At 43.4% G+C, this 22,633-nt stretch overlaps 1 protein-coding gene across 3 annotated transcripts in view; it reads left to right on the plus strand.

Moving 5' to 3' along the window:
- Positions 1-21,626, plus strand: part of GYG2 (glycogenin 2) — a 31,561-nt gene extending 9,935 nt beyond the window's left edge. Inside the window, exons 4-10 of one of the 3 annotated variants that reach the window (XM_059911957.1) lie at positions 750-912; positions 3,041-3,167; positions 4,737-4,959; positions 7,027-7,221; positions 17,067-17,171; positions 18,335-18,439; positions 19,821-21,626. In XM_059911957.1, the coding sequence (XP_059767940.1) occupies positions 750-912; positions 3,041-3,167; positions 4,737-4,959; positions 7,027-7,221; positions 17,067-17,171; positions 18,335-18,439; positions 19,821-19,982 (1,080 nt within the window). In that variant the 3' untranslated portion in view covers positions 19,983-21,626. Of the gene's footprint in view, positions 1-749; positions 913-3,040; positions 3,168-4,736; positions 4,960-7,026; positions 7,222-17,066; positions 17,172-18,331; positions 18,440-19,820 lie in introns of all 3 variants that reach the window. The other 2 variants (XM_059911958.1, XM_059911959.1) reach the window with 2 other exon arrangements.
- The last annotated feature ends 1,007 nt before the right edge of the window (positions 21,627-22,633 follow it).

A 22,633-nucleotide genomic window follows, 5' to 3' on the forward strand; every position in this document is an offset into this window, starting at 1 on the left:
GAGAATATATACAATTAGGAGCATTCCTTGGAGGATCTTAAGAACCTCGAGATGATAATTGCATTTCAGTGACGGTGTTACTTCAAACCCTTGAAATAAACCAGGGAGCAATCTTACACACACACTCTTGTCTTCTGAACATAAGTCTAAAAGGAGAGAGTCAGTCAAAAAATTGGGTATAAGTTTCCCATCTCTGAACGTTGTCTGGCCCATTGTGAAGTTCCTGTTGCATTTCTCACTTGTGCCCCAGAGGTTAAGAGAAGTGTCGCTGTCCCTGAGTCCAAGCTTGTACCGCTCACCACATGAGACAGGCCAGTAAATCGAGAGTAAGGAATAATGACTTTATTCGGAAAGCCAGCAGACTGGGAAGAGAGTGGACTCGTGTCCCAAAGACCCATCTTCCCTGAGTTAGAATTCAAGCTTCTTTTATACTAAAAGGGGAGGGGGTAAAGTCCTGCTTTCAGTCAGAATTTCTTCCTTCTTGCAGCCATTCACAGGTGGGCCTGATGAGGCTTTCCAGTGAGCGAAACAGAGGTATTTTAGCTTAACACTCATTGCACCAGAGGCAGGGTTCCCGGAGGTGGGCCATTATCTATTGTTTAAGCTTATGGGCAATATTCCTTTGGTGATTAACTTGTAGCAAAAGCAATAGAATGCAAAGGTTAAAGTAAAAGAAACAGGTCCAATACGGAGTCAGATTGGTTCTTCCCTGTGAGAGCGTACGGGTCCCCCATGCTCTGTTGTTCCAGGTGCTGTCCAATATCGATGAGCTCTTCAATAGGACAGAGTTTTCTGCGGCCCCGGATCCCGGATGGCCGGATTGCTTCAATAGCGGGGTATTTGTCTTCCAACCTTCCCTGGAGACGCATGGCCTCTTGCTGCAGCACGCCACCGACCACGGCAGCTTTGACGGTAGGTGAAGGGCAGCTGGACATTTGTGGAAGAGAATGGGGCCTGTACCCATCCCTCTGCCCCGCCGGCACCTAGTCCCACCACCCTGTATCTGTCAGCAGCAAGTTAAAGATGGGGATGGAAGAACAAGTCCAGGAAGAGATGAAGATGTAAGTAAGTAAGTACACGGTAGAGAGAACCGTTGAAAACATCTTCGATGGGTAGAAGGAGGAACTCCCCAGTCCTGATCACATAGGATGGTTAGACAGCCTTTCTTTAAAGGGCCCGATAGGGGACTTCCCTGGTGGTCCAGTGGTTAGAACTCCGCACTTCCACTTCAGGGGGCACGGGTCCCATCCCTGGTTGGGGAACTAAGATCCCGCAAACCTCACGGCGCGGCCAAAATAAAATAAAAAAGGACCAGATAATTAATGTTTTCAGCATCGTGGGGCATACCATCTCTGTGACATATTTATCCCTGTAGTTGTAGAGTGAAATCAGCCATTAACAGGACTTACATGAGCGTGGATGTGTTCCAATAAAACTTTATTTACAAAACTGGGTGCAAGCCTTTGTTGGCCAACCCCGATATAGAATAAAGGGGAGAATTAACTGAAACCAGACACTTGCCTTAACAGGCATTAGTAGATGGGAAAAATACTAGAATTTTTGTAACGTGAAAGAAAATGCTAGACTATTCAAAAATTGGAATGTAGATTGGTGCAGCCACTGTGGAAAACAGGATGGAGGTTCCTCAAAAAACTAAAACTAGAACTGCCATATGATCTAGCAATTCCACTTCTGGGCATATATCCAAAAAAAAACCAGAAACGCTAATTTGTAAAGACACGTGCACCCCAATGTTCATAGCAACACTATTTACAGTAGTCAAGCTATTGAAGCAACATCAGTGTCCACAGGTGAATGGATAAAAAAGATGTGGCATATACACAATGGAATATTACTCAGCCATGAAAAAGAATGAAATATTGCCATTTGCAGCAACATGGATGGACTTGGAGGGCATGATGCTAAATGAAATAAGTCAGACAGAGAAAGACAAATACTGTATGCTGTATGGTATCACTTATATGTGGATCTAAAAAGTACAACAAACTAGTGAATATAACAAAAAAGAAGCAGACTCACACATACAGAGAACAAACGAGTGGTTATCAGTGGTGATGGGGGGGCAAAATAGGGATAGGGGATTAAGAGGTACAAACTATTAGGTATAAAATAAGCTACAGGGATATATTGTACAACACTGGGAACAGAGCCAAGATTTTATATTGACTATAAATGGAGTATAATGTCTAAAAAATTGTGAATCACTGTATTATACATCTATAACTTACATACTATTGTACAGCAGCTATACCTCAATCAAAACATAATAATAAACATTGATAGGAAGAAAAAAAAATTCCTTCTAGGTAAGGACGAGGTAACAAAGTTGGCAAAAATTGTGGTAAAAGCTATTGTCGATACCAGATAGAATTCCCTGAGGAGGAGTGGAGAATTTTGGAGACAGTGTGTGATTTTATTATTTATTGTTTGCACCATCAGTGGAGAATTCTGGAGAGGCTATGCACTTTTTATTTCATTTTATTTTCTTTTTTTTGGCTGTTTTGGGTCTTAGTTGTGGCACGCAGGATCTTTGGTTGAGGTGTGGGCTCTTTGTGGCACGTGGGCTTCTCTCTAGTTGTGGCGTTTGGGTTTTTTTTTCCTCTCTCTCATTGTGGTGTGCAGGGTCCAGAGCACATGAGCTCTGTAGTTTGCAGCACACGGGCTCTCTCGTTGAGGTGTGTGAGCTCAGTAGTTGTAGCGTGTGGGCTTAGTTGCCCCATGGCATGTGGGATCTTGGTTCCCGGACAGGGATCATACCTGCATCCCCTGCATTGGAAGGCGGATTCTTTACCACTGGACCACCCAGGAAGTCCCGAGACTATGCACTTTTTAAATGAATGGTGTGGGTTATCAGTCACTTTTGAGACAATGACCACGTTTTAGTGGGTTGAGAGAGGAAATGTAATTTGTGTGCTGGGATACCAGTGTTTTTCCATTATGTCTTCAAACATGTCTTGCATTCTCTTGGTGCACTGTACCATTCTTTATTAACTTCTTTGGCTGTTTGTTAACTCTCTAGGGGCAGACCAAGGCTTGTTGAACAGTTTCTTCAGTAGCTGGTCCACAGCAGACATCCAGAAACACTTGCCGTTCATTTATAACTTGAGTAGCAACACGGCGTACACCTACAGCCCTGCTTTCAAACAGTAAGTTTCGTGCCAAGCCCAATTCTTCTATACCTGGTCAATCATTCTCTCTCAGAATCTAATATCACCTTTTGGCATTTTGAAGGGAAAAAAAAAACAAAACAGATCATCCTTCTGCTTGCTTATTTATTGCTTTACATGATAGGTAATCAAGGCAGCTAGGCTTCATGAGAGTGGTTCCCAAAGTGTTGCCCAGGGAACCCCCAGGGGTTCCCCACCCCTCTTTCAAGGGTCTTTGAAATCAAAGTGACTTTAAGAAAATTAATTCTAAGATGTCATTTTCCTCTTTCCACTCTTGTTTTCTCATAATTGGACAGTGGGATTTTACAGAAATGCCATGACATGATGTGATAAAAAGCATTGCACTGAATGCAGGTGCAGATATGAGAAACCAACTGTCTCCTTGTAAAATAGTCAATGTCACTCTTTTTACAAATTTTTAAAAATATAGTTGTATACAGAGTTATATTTTATGAAAAGATACGAAAGATGTGACATTTTACGCATTTTTAAAAAATATATATAGTTATATTTTCTGAAGAGATATGAAAGATGTCACTTTTTACTCATTTAAAAAATATATAGTTATATTTTTATGAAGAGATACAAAAGATGTCACTTTACACATTTAAAAGATATATAGTAATATATAGTTATAGTTATACTTTATGAAAAAATATAAAAGTTATGTTAACATATAATGGGCCCTTGGTTTTTTAATGAGTTGGTACATGGGTTTTCTAATTTCTCAGTTTTAACTTCTGTTGCGGTGAATATGTACAGATGCAATCCACGTGAACAAACATCTTTTCCTCTGTGATTTGTAAGAATGTCAGGAGGTCCTAGAACCAAAACGTGTGAGGTCTACTGCTCTAGGGGACATTGTTATAAGTGAAAATGGAAAATCTGAGAAGATTTTGAGCGTGCTTTTTTAATAGGGGCCACACGGCCCCCAAGGAGGCAGACACTGGTTTGTGGGGCGTAAAGCCATCATATCCTTTTTAATGTAGAAAGGACAGCTGTACATACAGAACGTAGATATACAGGGCAAATATGATATTAAAGTTTCATAGGAAAGCAATTAAGAAAAAAATGTTTAAAAAGGTTCGAGGTTGGTGGGAGTGGTGATAATGAAAAAAAAAAAAGGTCGAGAGGGGAAAATTCACCATCTTGTACAAGAAGCCAGTTTTCTGGTCTGCAGCTTGCATTATCTACTATAAAATCTACTTTTTAAAGTTTTTATCGTTTTCAGGATAAGATGATTTGGGCTACGGTACTGCCCATCTTTCTAAAAAGACTCCTGATTTCTTCTTCCCGTTTTGGGGAACATTCCCAATGGGTTATGATTATGCTTCTTGGTCTGTAGAAAATGAAAGGCAGCAAACGTGGATTGATGAAGCAGTTATTTTTACTGCAAGTCAAGGTGGTCGTTAATGACGGGATCGTCCATAACTCGTTGAGATGCGTCCTTACGTCCCGCTGTCTGTGTTGAGTCCTGTGGTTGTCACAGGCTCTCTGTGTGTGGTCACTTCCAAGAGGAAGGCAGGATGCTTTATGTTTCCTCCTCAGATTCGGCTCCAGTGCGAAGGTGGTCCACTTTTTGGGGTCCATGAAGCCTTGGAACTACAAGTACAGTCCCCAGACAGGCTCCGTTTTGGAGGAGGGCTCTGGGCCTGTCAACCAGCATCAGACGTCCTTCCTTAACCTCTGGTGGGGGATTTACCACCGCAGCATTCTGCCTCTTTATGAAAATATCCGGCACGAGGACGAACAGACATCTCCAGGACACACAGTAAGCACACAATTCCCTTGACATCCAAGAGTTCAGACCGGGGATAAACTCTCCGTGATCCACACCTGTGGGTTTTCTTCAAATACACGTTCCTCCCTCTTTTTATGGAGTCTCTTCTTATTTTTTTTTATAAGTGGTTTTATTCTCTTTTTAAATTAATTAATTTATTTATTTTTGGCTGCATTGGGTCTTCGTTGCTGCATGCGGGCTTTCTCTAGTTGCGGCGAGCGGGGGCTACTCTTCACTGTGGTGCATGGGCTTCTCATTGTGGTGGCTTCTCTTGTTGCGGAGCACAGGCTCTAGGCGCATGGGCTTCAGTAGTTGTGGCTCGCGGGCTCAGTAGTTGTGGCTCGCGGGCTCAGTAGTTGTGGCGCACGGGCTTAGTTGCTCCGCGGCATGTGGGATCTTCCTTGACCAGGGCTCGAACCCGTGTCCCCTGCATTGGCAGGCGGATTCTTAACCACTGCGCCACCAGGGAAGTCCCTCTTCTGATTTTATATGTTTTAGGAAAGACAGATTTAGGATATCTTAAGCGATTATCGTTATATTTTTATTTATTTTTAAAATGTCACTTTTTATTCCAAATTCTTTTTTTTTTTTGGCTTACAGGATCTTAGTTCCCTGACCAGGGATTGAACCCACCCCCTCAGCAGTGAAAGTGCAGAGTCCTAAGCACTGGACCGCCAGGGAATTCCTAACCAAGTTACATTTTTAAAAAAATCTGTCAAGGCCTACATTAATGAAAGAAAGAAATAAGGTTTTTAAAAAGTTCAACGTTTATAGACATGTTCATTAAAAAAGGACGGAATTAGAAGATATTAAATAATGTTGATACACACCAGGGAAGGGGTCAGGCAAGGAAAGATATGTCATTTCATCGCAAGAAAGAAAGACCATAGTTGGAAGTTAATGACCAGCCAAACTTTAGGTCTTGTGCTAGTTTTCCTTCGTATCCACATCCTATATTTCACGCAAGAGGATGCTGAAAGAGGCAGGCAACATTTTTTTTTTTTTGGTGCGAAACCGTGAGTGTTTCATGAGCAGAATTGTTGCTGTGATTTATAGGGCTGATGCATAAATAATTAAATTAGCCGCCTTCATCAGGGAAAGAGCCACTCACAGATTAAGTGGCTGAAGATGATTGATTACAAATGTCATCGGAGGGGGCATTTTCCACTTTCCATCCTCGACTGAAGTAGCAATCGGAGGTGGTTTCTGAAGAGGATTTTTCGAATTGTTGATTGGCACCCATTTGATTTTTTATAACTGTAACCTTACAGGCTCTCCATAGTACAGTTTCTGCAGTGGATTTTTTTTTTTTTTTTTTTTTGGCTGCAGCTGGTCTTAGTTGCGGCCTGTGGCATCTTTAGTTGTGGCACTCGGACTTCTTAGTTGCGGCATGCGGACTCTTAGTTGCGGCACGCATGCAGGATCTAGTTCCCCGACCAGGGATCGAACCCGGGCCCCCTTCATTGCGAGCGCGGAATCTTACCCACTGGACCACCAGGGAAGTCCCTCTGCAGTGGACTTAACAGGGAGGCACCTGCCTTGCCAAAGACCTTTTAAAATGAGGTCCCAGGAAATTTTATTTCCTGGTCAGTTTTTGACTAGCGCATGTATTGGTACAACGGAGTCCAGTGTCCGCAGATGCTTGCGTTGGGATCTTGAAACAAATTCATATTTTAGCGTTTTTACTATGGTTTCTGTTTGGTGCAGCTGGGTGCTGCTTTTCAAGAGAACTAAAGCTTTCTCTGACCGTGGGACACGAGTGATTAGGAGTTTATTCAGATTCTTGATAGGAAGTTGCTGTTCTTTTCTGCAAAGCAGTATGCTAGGTCCTGGGTTGGATATGAAGGAAAATAAGCCAAAGTCAGGTGGTTCTAAGGAGTAAAACGTGGAGAGCAGTCTAGGGACCCTGTGCCTTGGGGTCCTGCCCACCTGGAGCAGTAATGTGAACGCGGATGTTGGCGCTGGGGACCACTGGCCACACAGGGGAGGGGATGGGCAGCGGGAGATGGGCAAAGATGTCAGGAGGACCTTGCTAAGTTGTGAATGCCTTTTCTGCAGGCTCACCTCGGGGGCGCTGGGGTGCCTTGTTCAAGTTCAGCTCCCACTGCTGAGGGGTCGTGTGCGAATGGTGTGCCCCGCTCCGGGGACCCCCGTACCAGTTGGGCGGAGGGGCCCCGCCAGCCTTGGCCTGAGGGGACCGTGGTGGTGGTGGAGGAGACCCCCGCTTCGCCTGACGCATGCCCTGCGGAAGATGTAAGTACGTGCTCTTGGCACCGGTGCGACGGGGACACAGACGCTGGTTCCCCCGCGAGATGAAGCAGAGAGGATTCTCCCGGGGAGGGGCGGGGGGACGCGAGGAACCTGTCTGCAGTTTGCTCTACGGTATCAGGGCCTCCTGAGTGTCTTTAGAGAAAATGGCAACATTGCACGTCACGGTAAAGCCAATGACAGCCGCGTCCTAATCCCTGGAACCTGGAAATGCTGCCTTATATGGAAACGGGGTCTTTGCAGGCGGGATTGAGTTAAGGACCTTGACGTGGGGACGTGGTCCTGGATTATCCAGGGGGGACACAGTGTCGTCACAAGGGTTCTCCTAAGAGGGAGGCAAAAGGAAGCTTGATGAGATGGGATAGAAGCAGACGTGAGACGGGGAGCAATGGGAAGATACTGATCTGCTGGCTTTGAAGATGTACAGGAGCCAAGGGACACAGGTGCCTCTATGAGCTGGAAATGGGTCATTGGCTAGAACCTCCAGAAGCAACTCAGCCTTGCCGAGGACACCTGCCCGGTGAGACCCAGCGTGGACTTCTGACCTCCAGAACTGTTTACATCATCAGTCTGCATTGGTTTTTTTTGTTTTGGTTTTTACACTTCTTGAAGGTTGATTCTTTGCCAGGTGCAGTCCTAAGCGCTGTACAGTATACTGTTCCTGTTAAAAAGCACAAGAGCACTATTCTTGTGTCCATTTTTTAAAACTAATTTTTTTTAGAGTATAGTTGGTTTACAGTGTTGTGTGAGTTTCTGCTGTACAGCAAAGTGAATCAACTCTACATATACATGTATCCCCTCTTTTTTGGATTCCCTTCCCATTTAGGTCACCACAGAGCACTGAGTAGAGTTCCCTGTGCTCTACAGTAGGTTGTCATTCGTTATCTATTTTATATATAGTAGCATATGTATGTCAATCCCAATCTCCCAATTTATCCCACCCCGCCTTCCCTCCCCCCACCCCCGGTAACCATAAGTTTGTTCTCTACATCTGTGTCTCTGTTTCTGCTTTGCACATAAGTTCATCTGTATCATTTTTCTAGATTCCACATAGAAGCGATATTACACGATATTTGATTTTCTTTTTCTGACTTACTTCACTCTGTATGACAGGCTCTAGGTCCATCCATGTCTCTGCAAATGGCACTATTTCATTCTTTTTTATGGCTGAGTAATATTCCATTGTGTATATGTACCACATCTTCTTTATCCATTCCTCTGTTGATGGACATTTAGGTTGCTTCCATGTCCTGGCTACTGTAAACAGTGCTGCAGTGAACATTGGGGTGCATGCGTCTTTTCTAATTGTGGTCCTCTCTGGGTTTATGCCCAGGAGTGGGCTTGCTGGGTCATAGGGTCGCTCTACTGTTAGTTTTTTGAGGAACCTCCATCCTGTTCTCCACAGTGGCTGTACCAGTTGACGTTCCCACCAACAGTGCAGGAGGGTTCCCTTTTCTCCACATGCTCGCCAGCATTTATTGTTTGTACATTTTTTGATGATGGCATTGTTTTAAGTCACCTAGTTTGTGGTCCTCTGTCACGGCAGCCACAGAAAACTAATAACGTGAAGAACAGGTGTTCAGTCTCCTCCAGATACGAGTGGCGTCCCCAGATTTTCAGGTTCAAAGGGCAGTGCTTTCATCCTCCTCCCGGCCACCTGCCAGCAACGCACCTTTGCGTCCTGAGAGGTTGCAGTTAAACACCCAGCTTGAAGAGGACTTGGGTAGAGTCACGTGGGCCCATTTGGTCATTTCTAGTGAGGCTGGATCTGCAGAAAGTCTACCCGCAGAGACGAAAAATAAAAGCGCACTTTGTTTGCAAAACAATAAGGCTAAATCAGGCTGCTGTTTATCCATCCCCGATTTCTGGGAAATAGGTGGATGAGTGTCTGGCGATTAAAAAGTTCCCATTTTAAATCATCACATTCAAAGCCATTTTAAGTCCCTTCGTTGCTCAGAATTAACATGAGTTCATTGCTGGGGATGGGTTTGGGGCCTGGATGGAAGGGAAGTTGTCCTTCTATGGGTATTTCGAATAGCTCTGGGAGAGCTGTTTCTTGATGATTATAAACAGTTGATGGTTAAATATTAGCAAACGTTTCTGTGGAAGGCACCCTGCACTTTACTATAATGTGGAATCAATTATGTCCAGGCAACTTCCATGCATTAATAATTTTTGAGGGCTTCCCTGGTGGCGCAGTGGTTGAGAATCTGCCTGCCAATGCAGGGGACACGGGTTCGAGCCCTGGTCTGGGAAGATCCCACATGCCGCGGAGCAACTGGGCCCGTGCGCCACAACTACTGAGCCTGAGCGTCTGGAGCCTGTGCTCCGCAACAGGAGAGGCCGCGATAGTGAGAGGCCCACGCACCGCGATGAAGAGTGGCCCCCGCTCGCCGCAACTAGAGAAAGCCCTCGCACAGAAACGAAGACCCAACACAGCCATAAATAAATAAATAATTGATTAAAACAACAACAACAACAAAACCCAAAAACAAAAAAATAATAATTTTTGAGTTGCGATTTCATAGCCATCCAAACCAATTGAAAAAGCTCTAGGTTTGGACTGTGGAAGTGGTGGAAAGTGAGCTTTTCCTAGTTGTTTTATTCCTTCTCCTGTACCCCGAGGGCCCCATTGCCTGGCTCTGGCCCCAGGAAGTGCCTTCTGTGAGTTAAATAAAGAGCGTCTGCTGCTTCCAGGAATGTGAACAGTCTTGTCGATCAAGCTCTTACGTTACGTGGAGAAGCGGCTCCCTCTTCTGCCAGCAGGAGCCGTGCCTGTGACGGGACTTTTTAAAATAGAAGTAGAGTTGATTTACAGTATTGTGTTAGTCTCAGGCGTCCGACAGAGTGCGTCAGTTACTTTTTTCCGATTGTATTCCACTATCGGTTATTACAAGATATTGAATCTAATGCCCTGTGCTATACAGTAGGTCCTTTGTGCCGGGATTTTTGAGAAGAGTCCGCATTCCCATTAGATGTTTGACACTTAGACTCTGTGGAGTATCTCTCAGAAAACTCTTTCCAACTGTGATGGTTAATTTTAGGGGTCAGGTTGACCAGAGAAAGGGCTGCCCAGATGGGTGGTGAAACACATTGTTTCAGGGTGTGTTTCTGGAAGAGATTAGCATTTAAGAAAGTCTCTATTGATTGACTCTCTTATGTTGAGCATGTGTCTCTAAAAGTGAGAAGGTCATTGCCCTTCTACAAGGGAGGGGTGCTTTTTTGCAGTGTGTGCGTGTATATTTCACTATTTTACACTCCCAGGCCGTCTTTGCAATTAATTTTGCAGCATTGCTGCCACCTACTGGCCATCCGTTGAATGATTCACTCTGGGTTCTTTATTTTGGGGATTTGGAACCAGTCCAAAAAACCCAAAAAGGTTATTTTCATAAACTCCTGTAACTGCAGAAGAGTGGGGTGTCTGGATCTGGGATCCTTATTCCAAATAGCAGCCTTTGTATGTCTAGTCATGGCAGTGTCGAGGAGTAGGTCTCCGCTTTCAAAAGTTGAGTATCTCATTTATTTCCCATATAAAGGCATGTGTTAGATCAATATTTTTGCAATTTGTTATCTTCTCAGCCAAGTGTCCTATCCTACAGCCTCTTGGGTTGGGAAATGCAGTTAGTGGAAAGATTAGGGATGCCTTTCCTTTTTTTTTTGAAGTTATTGGTGGTTTTTGCTATGGTTAATTTCTAAATGGTATCCTTGGATGAAAAGAAGTACCTAGTTTAGACCAATTTGTTAATGTTTCCTGTATGAGTAGTGGGTTTTGTTTACCTTTTAGGAAATCTGTCTCTAAATCAGGGTCATAAAGCTAATCATCTCTGACGTCTTATGGATTTTTTATTCTTTTTACTTTTTACATTAAAGTATATAATTGATCTGGAATTGATGTTACGTGATAAATGAGTTTGGGGTCCACATACATCGCTGTTATGTGTGGATCTATAATGAACTCAGCGTGGTTTGCAGTCAAAACTATTACATCTCCACTGCTTTGTCATGTCTTCTTGGCCATCAGTCAGATACTCACACATTAGGTGGATCTATTTTTGGAGTCTCTAATCCTTTGGGGTTCCCCCCCCCCCCTTGGGAAATGGTATATATGTATATTTTTAAAATTGAAGTATAGTTGATTTACAATGTTGTGTTGGTTTCAGGTGTACAACAAAGTGATTCAGTCATATATATATATTATTTTTCAGCTTCATTTCCATTATAGGTTATTATAAGATAATGAATATAGCTTCCTGTGCTAAACAGTAGGTCCTTGTTTATTTTATATATAGTAATGTGTGTCTGCTAATCCCAAACTCTTAATTTATTCCCACCCCTTCCCCTTTGGTAACCATACGTTTGTTTTCTATGTCTGTGAGTCTGTTTCTGTTTTGTAAATAAGTTCATTTGTACCACTTTTTTAGATTCTGCATATAAGTGACATCATATGGTATTTGTCTTTCTCTGTCTGACTTACTTCACTCAGTATGACAATCTCTAGTTGCATCCATGTTGCTGCAAATGGCGTTATTTCATTCTTTTTTATGGCTGAGTAATATTCCATTGTATATATATGTACCACGTCTTATATATGTACACGTCTTCTTTATCCATTCATCTGTTGATGGACAGTTAGGCTGCTTCCATGTCTTGTAAATAGTGCTGCTATGAACATGGGGGTGCATGTGTCTTTTCAAATTAGAGTTTTCATCTTTTCCGGATACATGCCCAGGAGTGGAATTGCTGGATCATATGGTAACTCTTTAGTTTTTAAAGGAATCTCCATCCTCTTCTCCGTAGTGGCTGCACCAATTTCCATTCCCATCAAGGGTATTCAATTCCTACTTGGCAGTTACCTTACAATGACACTCGGAAGACTTTTCAAAATCTTCTGACTTCCATTATTTCTCCAAGAATTCATCTTCCAGTCTTACGTTTATACATTTGAAGGTCATATGTCTTTTTGGTCTGGCTGCTTTTAACATCTTTCTCTTAGACTCTGGTTTTTATCATAATAACTTATTTATTATCATTTGAATTTACCCTATTTGGGTTTGTAGCACTTCCTGAAACTGTATTCCTCCTGCCTATTCTTTCTCTGTCTCTGTTTCTCTCCTCCTCCCACTTCCCTATCCTTCTGTGATTCCAGTGACATCTACAGTAGGAATTTCATCACATCCCTTGTATCTGTGACACACTTCTCCCATCTGTCTTCCCATGCTTCCGTCTACTGGCCTATTTTCCAGGTAACCAGTCTTCTCTTTGGCTGTGTCTAATCAGCTGTTAAAGCCACATCCTGCACACTTTATTTCAATTATCGTGTTTTTAGTCCACATAAACGCCAAATGTTTACGAGGGGGTTTTCAGTACTCCCTTGGAACTCTCCAACTTGTCCCATCATTTAAAGTATTTTGCACATTCCGTTACAGTCTGTGTGCCATCCATCATACATCTGCATTTCATGTGGATCTGATTTTGTGCTTTGATTTTGTTTTCTCTTGATTTTCACTCCTTTGGTCTTGTCTCGTTGCATGCTGGTTAATTTTTGATTGACTGCAAGACATTGTGTATGGAAAAATGTCAGGGATCCTATGAGGCTCTGAATCATAGTATCATCCAGAGAGCATTTCTTATGTGTTGTTTTTCTTTTTTCAGCAGGAAGTTTTCATAGAGATGGTTTGCCCACATGCTATTAGAGGCTGAGTTGGAGTGAAATTGGGTTTTGGTGTTTGTGAGGGTTGGTCTTTTTCTGGTTCTCTTTTCAGTGGAGTCCTAAATGAAAGCTTGTGTTCAGAGTGTCCCTCTTGGATACCTCATTATTTATGGGCTCCTCAGAGCTATAGCCTTTTAGTTGCCTCGAGGGGAAATAAAAGAAATATATATATATGTATGTATATATATATATATTTTTTTTTTTTGGTCTAGAATTTTAAGTTGCTTTTGGCAGGGGGTTTACTGGGAAACAAGTAGCTTTACCCATTGATGAAAGTGGAAAAATCCCTCTTCGGTTCTTGAATAGATTTGTATATTTACATTTTTTAGTTTTCACCACCTCTTTCAGTCATAACTTTCACAAGGTGATAGCCTGTGATGCAAAGGAGTGTGTCTTCGTTATTTGTTCTAAATTTATCTGCTCGGGTCGTGTATGTGAGCATTCTGTATCTATCTGTTGGTGTTCGATTCCTTGCGCAGTGTGGCTGTACGATGTTCTCTTTCTGCTTTCATCTTTCTGGGCTAAGAGTCATTTGATTCTCAAGCTACTTTCCACCCTTCAGCTGCTCTGTCTTCTTTGACCTAAGAATCCTCTGAATTGTTTCCAATCTGAGAGTCTCTCTTTTCAAGGTGACCCAAGCTTCCAGCAGCTAGTTGGGGGTATGCATCAGTGAAATACTGATCATCTAAGGAGAACAATAAATGCCATTTGCAAAAGTCACATTTTACGTAGGTGTGTTCATAAGCCTGCCAACCATTGGCTGAAAGGCTGGCATTGCACCATCATATTATCAAATTTTTGTCTTTGAATTCTCTCCTGGCTTTCTGCACATGTGAAGAAAGACGTCCCTATTTGCGGCTAGGAAGAGTAAGGGGAATATTTATTATTACTGTTTCAGTTTATATTTTAGTTGTTAACGTTCATTGTTTATTTTTTTCTCTTTTTTTATTGAAGTATAGTTGATTTACAATGTTGTGTTAGTTTCAAGTGTACAGCAATTAAACATACATATGTACATATATATATTCTTTTTCATATTCTTTTCCATTATAGCTTATTACAAGATATTGAATATAGTTCCCTGTGCTATACAGTAAATCCTTGTTGTTTGTTTACCTATTTTATATATAGTAGTTTGCATCTATGTCTAGGGGTCTCATTCAGAAGTTTGTATCTACGTCTAGGGGTCTTGTTCAGAAATGTTAGCATGAGTTGACATAACTTCTTTTCCTACTTAAATTTGTAAGAGTCTAACACATCTGCAGAAGACAAACAGAAAAGTTGTATTATTAGTTCATCCTTTCTTATCAAATAAATAATCCTGAGTTAAATCTCTTCCAAGGAAGGATAAAATTTCATGATGGCCCACGTGGAATTTATTTATGTGTTCTTTCTTGCGAGAAATTAAGCTGACAGAATTGACATTTTCCCTAATCCGGTTCAACTAATCTTTCTGAGATTACTCAAATCTTTTGGCACTTAACCGTTTGCCAGGCTAACTGCTTCGTTTGTCCGTTACATCAAATGTCTGTGCTGTGTATGATTAAAGAACTTGAGTTTCAGAGACAGTAAGTAATTTATCCAGTTTTTTTTTTTTAATGGGTGTTAGGATTCAAACTAGAAAATTCCACTACCCAACCCTGATTGGATAAGGAAATTATTTATTTTTATGGTATTTATTATTTGTAGATAGTGCAATTATCCCATTCGTCATTTTTTTCTCCCTAAAGGTTGTTTTGGTGTTTTGTACACCAGGGAGGCTTAGGATGCATTAATGATGTGGATCGAATAGGGCTCGTAGAGGGCTTGGTGGTCAGAGAGGTGTGAATTCAAATCCCCCCTCTCTCACTTGCTACGTCTGGCATGTTTAACAAGTATCTCTGTCTGAAGGTTCAACTTTTCCTCAGTAAGATAAGGGATCAAACTCTCTACGTCATAGGGTTGTTGTGAAGATTAAAAGGAATAATGCATAACAAGCTTATGAGTATAATTTAGGAACCATGTGTTGAACACCTAATAAAAAGGAGCTGTTATTATCCTGGCCTTTCATGTTTTGGATAAAGTTATCATTTTATTTTCTACTGTAATTATTAGAACTTAATTTTATTTTTGGCTTTCACGTACATAATCAAGATCAGGAAGAATGAGCCCATATTTTTTGTTTTTATTTATTTTTTTACTATTTTATTGAAGCATAGTTGATTTCCAGCATTGTGTTAATTTCTACTGTACAGCCAAGTGATTGTTATACATGTATCTATTCTTTTTCATTATGATTTAATCACAGGATATTGAATATAGTTCCCTGTGCTCTACAGTAGGACCTTGTCATTTATCCATCCTGTATATGATAGTTTGCATCTGCTAATCCCAAACTCCTGATCAATCCCTCCCCCGCAACCTTGGCAACCACCGGTCTGTTCTCTCTGTCTGTGAGTCTGTTTCGGTTTTGTAGATAAGTTCATTAGTGTCATATTGTAGATTCCACATGTAAGTGATACCATGCGATATTTGTCTTTCTCTGTCTGACTTACTTCACTTAGTATGATCATCTCATGATTTTGTTCTTTTTTATGAGCCTGTATTTTAATTTTCACTTTCAAGTTGATGAGATAGAAAAAGCAAAACTAAAAAAGAGCAGCTTTATGAATACACTGTTATCTTCTACATTAAAAAAGTTTTTACTGAATTTCACCAAAAATGTACTTTTGTGCACTTTTTACTGCCAACTTACTTCAGTTCCTAATGTCCTCCTTTACCTCTGCCTCAGGACATTTGCACGTGCGTGCTGTCCTGCTTTTCTCACCATTGTCTCTTTCTCACCACATCTCCTGCTCATCTTTCAAACTTCGTTCCAGATGTTACTCCTTCAGGAGTCCTTACCCCTCCTGACGAGGTCAATCTGACCTTGATAAACCTGCCCTTGATCCTCTGTCGTTTTCCTTTGCAGAATTTTACAGGATTGTCATCTTATAGTTGTTATTTGTGGAACGTTCATCTCTCTCCTTAGACAGTAAGCTGCATGAGGGTGGCCCACTCTTTGGTCTTCCTACTTCATTCTCTGTGAATATCTCTTGGACGCATACATAGGTGCCTCAGTTAATACAGGGATGACCTGCCCTTTCTCCAAAACGGGAAAGCTGGTACCAGAGATTTGGGAGCCGGGAGTATGAGTTGCCTGCCTTCACGTCAGGTCAACTCACTCAAAATCTCTGGGGCAGTGGCTGGAGAATCTCCCTTCCCAGGATGCAGACTATTTCAGCTCTGTCTGACCGCCGCAGTCGGGGTCAGCCCAGCCCACGACACGATTCCTGCCGTGCGTTTGCCGTGAGGATGGGCAGGTGTGTCCACGTTCTCTTCTCTGTGGCCGACACTCGTTAGTTACATTGCTGGAGCCTTTGGACTTGAAGGGGCTCCAGCCTGGGGGCACGGCCTTGGCCCCCGACCCTGAATTCATCAGGGTGGGCTAGCTACTGTAATAAATAGCCCCCCAAATACATACAAGTGTATTTCTGGTGTGTGTCACGCTCAGCCGAGGTGGTCACGATGCGCTGTGCTCCGTGCCGTCTTCCAGGGATCCAGAGTTCCTCCCCTCGGCCTCCTCCATCCCCATCTAAGGAAGCCCTTGTCCACGGTGGCTCCGTAAGAAAGGATTAGCCCCCATGAGGAAGCCATCCATCGCCCGTAATGCATTAAGTTGTGTCCTGTGCATCTGGGACGGTCTTTGCTACGTACCACCCTTGGGAGAGCCGAGAAAATAGTCGCTCAAATGGTTTTCCGTAGGGTTTCGTTTTCCTGTGGAATTCCGGCTGAAATTGGAAGAGGTTGTCTGCGGAGGGACATTGCTCCTCACCTGACCTGTGGGGACAGAGGGTAGGAAACGTGTCCCCCACCTCAGCACCCAGTCTGGGGGGGACTCGCGTCACATCTCCTCAACGCCGTGGGTGAGAATTCATCACGTGGTCCTGCTTAGAAATGCGAGGAGCCAAGACGAAGCAGCAGACACAGGCATTGGCAAGCTCCTCTGAGACATATTTGGAGGCAGAAAAGCATCAATTGGGTGTTGGTAGTTATCTGAATGAAGGGTTGTCCTAACTTGGCGTTTGCTCTTTTTTCTTAGATGATAGGTTGGCCGGAAATGGAGACTTCCGCTGGAGTGATGTGTGACCCGTTGTCACCACCCTCTGCCCAATTCGCAGACTTCACAGAGACCCAAACCAGCTCGGTATAACTCACTTCTGTTTCTTCCTTCTTCTTCTTTTTTTTTTTTCTGTACTGCACAGCGTATGGGATCTTACCTAGTTCCCCGACTAGCGATCGAGTCCGCGCCCCCTGCCTTGGAAGTTCAGGGTCTTAACCACTGGACCACCAGGGAATTCCCTACTTCTACTTCTTAAACATGGCCGTGTCTCTGCATGCCTGTCCGTCGACCACCAAAGGAGATGCCCCATGGGCTTCTTCGCCATCCCGTGACCTTTCTAAATGGTTTTTCCGTTGTGATGAATCTCTTTATTTTCCAGGTGGATAGGAGACCTGGTTGTCTATTCAGATTTTTTTCCCCTCCTCCATCACTGAGTTTTGTGTTGGTCCTTTGGTCATTCTCTTATATCTTGCTTTAGGAAGACTCAGAAAAGAAAAAGATGCAACATCAAAATGGCCTACATGTCTTCCTTAATTTTTGTTAAGTTTTCGGGACAACTTAGCACCCGTGTTTCACGTCACTATTCAAGGATTATGGCTTTACCTTTTTTTTTTTTTTCCCCTAAATTTACCCACATGAATCTGGGCTTTTGTTCCCAAGCACCCTCAGAAGATTAAACCCAGACAGACTCTTAATCTCGCTGACAGACCGTCTTAGTCAAATGCTTCCGTAGACATTTGGTCTAAACTAATTGTATCCCTCTCTGAAAAGTTTTTTTGCTGTTGTTTTAAAACTTTTACTGGAGTAGAGTTGATTTACAATGTTGTGTTAGTTTCAGCTGTACAGCAAAGCGAATCAGTTGTACATATACATAGATCCGCTCTTTTTTAGATTCTTTTCCCATATATGTCATTACAGAGTATTGAGTAGAGTTCCCTGTGCTCTACGGTAGGTCCTTATTAGTTATCTAGTTTATATATAGCAGTGTGTATGTGTCAATCCCAGTCTCCTAATTTGAAAAGTTAACCTTTACATCGCGTGACAAATGTCAGCACCTCATCTTGTGCAAGAAAAAGCTGGGGAAAAGTTCAGAGTGGCAAAGCACAGTAAATGGCTTATTTATTTAGCACAACCCATTCGTTTGGTCTTATTTTCCCAGGAAAAAGAGTTCTCTGTCATTTTGGTTAAGACTGCGGTCCTGTGAAGCCCCCTGCAGACTAACGATGGAACGGTTATGTTTCTAGCAGCCCGTGGAGAGCGCGGAAGGTGGCCCATCTGAGGAAGCCTTGGAGCCAAGCCGGGAGCCCCCTGTGGATGTCACCAAGGACCCCAGTCTCCAGGATGCTTTGGAGGTGGTGTCCTCATTGTTTGCCTTGTCCAGCTCTTCTGATGGATGCTGGGCGCTAACTCAGGGGCCGGCTGTGTACACGCGGTGGCGTTACCCCCATTTCCAGCCTCGCTTGTGGAGAGAAGGGTCCGCCTGCTTCTCCTGCTGCCTCAGACCCGTTTGTCTTCTCTCTGGCGTTTGCCCGCGGTGGTCGGTCCACCGTCTTTCCTGTCCTCTGCTCTGATAATCACGCCCGTTCTCTCTTCAAAAGCTGTTCTGCAAAAGTTAATTGAAGTTATGGGGCTGTGCTGTGTTTTCCTGCAAAGTAAGCTTGGAAGTTCATGCACGTTGTCTAAAAAGACGAACATAAAAGCTGGGAAGTTTGGTGGTGGTGGTGGGGGGATCCTTTCGATCCAAATCGAGCATGCGTTGATTTCTTCTTGAAGAAGGAAATGAAAGATGCTTTCTTCCTGACTCTTCCTCTTACAGATGTTCTGGTCTTAAACTTCAGGCTCTGCGATGATGCTTTTAATGAAGGCTCATTTCTCTCTAACCATGATCTAATAACACCTTTTGGTCTTTTAGAGCAAATACAGCTCTAGAGCTGAGTGTTGGGTGTAGGATGAAAATTCGTATTGATTTTTTGTATTGTGTTTTTGTCTGTTGAGGCTGCCGTAACAAAAACACCATAGTCTGGGTGGCTTATGAATAATAAGAAATGTATTTCTAGCAGTTCTGGAGGCTGGACCTTGGTGTCTGGTGAGAGCCCACTTCCTGGCTCACAGAGGGTGTCTTGTTGCTGGTTCCTCACGTGGAGGAAGGGGTGAGGGAGCTCTCTGGGGTCTCTCTTTTTTTGAATTTATTTTTTAATTGACGTATAGTTGATTTACAATGTCGTGTTAGTTTCAGGTGTACAGCAAAATGATTATATATATATATTTTTTTCTCTTTTTTTAAGGTTCTTTTCCATTATAGGTTATTATAAGATAGTGAGTAGAGTTCCCTGTGCTCTACAGTAGGTCCTTGTTTGTTATCCATTTTAATGATAGCAGATACAGAACCTTTTTTTGGTGGGTGGAAAGATTAAGATGATCATGTAAGTGTGTGTGAAAGGGTTTAGTGGCTAGACATTAAAACAAGTCTTAGGAACAAGTGGACACAAGTACAATGATAAAGTATAAAATTTCAGGAAAGTCAGGCCAACAAAGCATCTTCTTGTAAGAAGGTTATGTTAAATTCAGCGTGTGGTTTGTTCAGAAGCAAAGTGGGAGCTGTCAGCATCTCCCTGAGACGTGGTGAGGTTTGTCTGTGGAACCAATTGCTCCGCCAGGTGGATGTCCGGGCCGGCTTTCACTCTCTGACAACAGTTTTTCTAACACCATCTCCTGTGGGCTTGTCTTCCCTAGGTGGACCTGGCCATCTCCGTCTCCGAGATTTCCCTCGAAGAAAAGGTCAAGGCACTGAGTCCTGAGGAGGAACGGAGGAAGTGGGAGGAGGGATGCATCGATTACCTGGGGAAGGATGCGTTTGTCCGGATTCAGGAGAAGCTGGACCGCTTCCTGCAGTGACGGTGCCATTGCATTGGGTGGTCCTGTTCCATGAACATCTCAAGTCCTTTCCAAGGGAAAGACTCTTCAATGTGCCTCCCTTTATGGTTGACCAGCTTGAGTGCCTCATATCAGTCACGTGGTCCATCCAAAACCCAGCTCAAAGGCCTGTGTGACCCCAGCTACCCATGCCTCCTGGGGGTTCCCCAGGAGGTTGCATCTCCTTTACACCTTGTCAGCAAAAGGGAACAGGAATAACCTTCTGGTCAACCCTGGGTCTCTGGTCTTGCTTGAAGGAGCTCAGGATTCTGTCCTGGAAAGGTGCTGCCGTGTCCTTGCTACATAGGGTTAGATGTCATTGCAGAGCTTCTGGCATTGCAGAGCTCATAACATGAGGAGCGGTATTGAGTGCCCTGGGAACCTTCATTGAGTGCCCTGGGACTTTGCAGAATGAAAAGTCCTTTCCGTGAAGACTAAGCAAAGGTTCGGATGTCTTGAGTGTGACTCCAGTGTGGACGTTTCCGAGCATGGCTGAGAAACACCACAGCTGTGGTTCCTCTTCGGCAAAAATACCCAAGAGGACTTCCAAGTGCGTTGACAGATGCCCCATGGAGATGTGTCAGAGAGATTTGGAAGGAAGATTCCAGCTGGCTTGGGAGAGGTGACCTCTTCCAAACTGGTTGACCTACTGGTGTAGAAGAACCAAGGGTTTTCACTGAGGGGTGTCTGGTGGCCATGTGCTCACCATAACTGGATCTGGTTGAGGCTGTTTGTTCCGAGGCAAACCCGTGTGCGGTCCAGGACGCCGGGCTGCCCTTCGCTGGGTCACGCTACCTCACTTCACAGTATGGACTTACTGTGCTCTCCAAGCCATGTCAGCTCAGTTCTTTCGGGACAGTTCTCCGTTTGATGACACTAGACACTTTATCCCATGAGAAAGCCTCACCTCCAGAAGCATCTGGAAATGAATGCCGTACGTTGGAGCTTCTCCCAGGGTCATTGTTGGTTGCCACCATAGGACAATTAAAGCTGGATGTCAGTCGCTATACTGAAGAGAAGGAAATGCAGTTTTTAAATGTTTGAATGGTTTATCACACGTTTGCAATTGGAAATCATGAGTTCATTAGACACAGGTTTGGAAGAAGCTTGAGAAGGCTGTGTTCAAATCCATCTGAGATCTGGGTGGACTTCTGGGGTTCGTTGTGGCATTCACTTGTGTGAGGTGTGAGCTATGGAGGGGGGTTTCTTTTTGTCTATGGGTGAATGATCGGTAGTCTTGGTTGGTTTCACACATACGATGCTTCGGGGGCTGCTTGGAAATAGCCATAGGGATGTAGTCCTAGGGTGGGTTGGATGGGGTGGTCACCCACCATTAGAGTTATCCCATAACTTCGTGTTGGGGGAAGAACGTCTGTGCTCTGTGCCATAGCGTTGGGCTAGAAGAAACGGAAGCCTGAGTCTGGCATCCGTGAGAGGAGGATTCCAGAAGATGAACATCTGAGTCCGGTCCAGCTTCTCCGGAGAAGAGGATTCTCCAGTGCCTATGGTCGATTGCTCGTTGGCTTAAAGTGTACGCTTAAAATGGACTTCTGTTGTGCATTCTAGGGTCTGTCCTCGCGTTTGGACAAAGGCTAGCACCCTGCAATTAAAATTTTAAGACAGCAATGGGGTCTCCTCCTGATGTGTGTTGGGGTGTGTTCTGAGCCATTGGAATAACACAGGAATGTGACGCCTTCGTCCTGCCGTAAATTTAAATAACCAAATGGGTTTTTTCAGAATTGATGGTAGCAGTAAAATGACTAGAACTCTTTACTTCTTAGCCTCGGAAATCTCATAAGTTCTCTCTAGGCATGCTGCCCACTTTCCTAGCATTGACTTCTCAATTTCACCCATCCATCCTTTCACCCATCCATCCATCCACCCATCCATCATCTATCCATCCCTTTGTCCATCCATCCATCCTTTCATCCATCCATCCATCCATCATCCATCCATCATCTATCCATCCCTTCGTCCATCCATCCATCCTTTCACCCATCCATCCATCCATCATCCATCATACATCCATCATCTATCCATCCCTTTGTCCATCCATCCATCCTTTCATCCATCCATCCATCCACCTATCCATCATACATCCATCATCTCTCCATCCCTTTGTCCATCCATCCATCCTTTCATCCATCCATCCATCCACCTATCCATCATACATCCATCATCTATCCATCCCTTTGTCCATCCATCCATCCTTTCATCCATCCATCCATCCATCATCCATCTATCTGCCCATCACATGGTTTTTTGAGTTCTCTCCAAATGGCAGGCACTCTGACATGTGCTAAATCAATACATGAGAACATACAAGAACCTGTAAGAACATTTTAATGACGTCTAAATAATATCCATCCAAGAGGTGTAATACGATGTTATTTCCTGAAGAATGCCAATGCCAGAATCCGTGCTGTGTAATGTCAGGACTGCAGAATTACATAAGTTGAATCCTTGAGAGATGTGATTTGACCTATACTATCACTAATATTTTGGTACATAGGAGTTTTTCAAAAAAAAAACATTTAATTGTTCTAGAAATATTATCCAGTTATTTTGGGGCAGGATGAAATGGCAGGTGAAGAAAAAGCATTTCCAGGTGTATTGACCTGGCCAGCTGGATT

Source organism: Balaenoptera ricei, chromosome X (genome assembly GCF_028023285.1).
Source record: "Balaenoptera ricei isolate mBalRic1 chromosome X, mBalRic1.hap2, whole genome shotgun sequence".
NCBI lineage: Eukaryota > Metazoa > Chordata > Mammalia > Artiodactyla > Balaenopteridae > Balaenoptera > Balaenoptera ricei.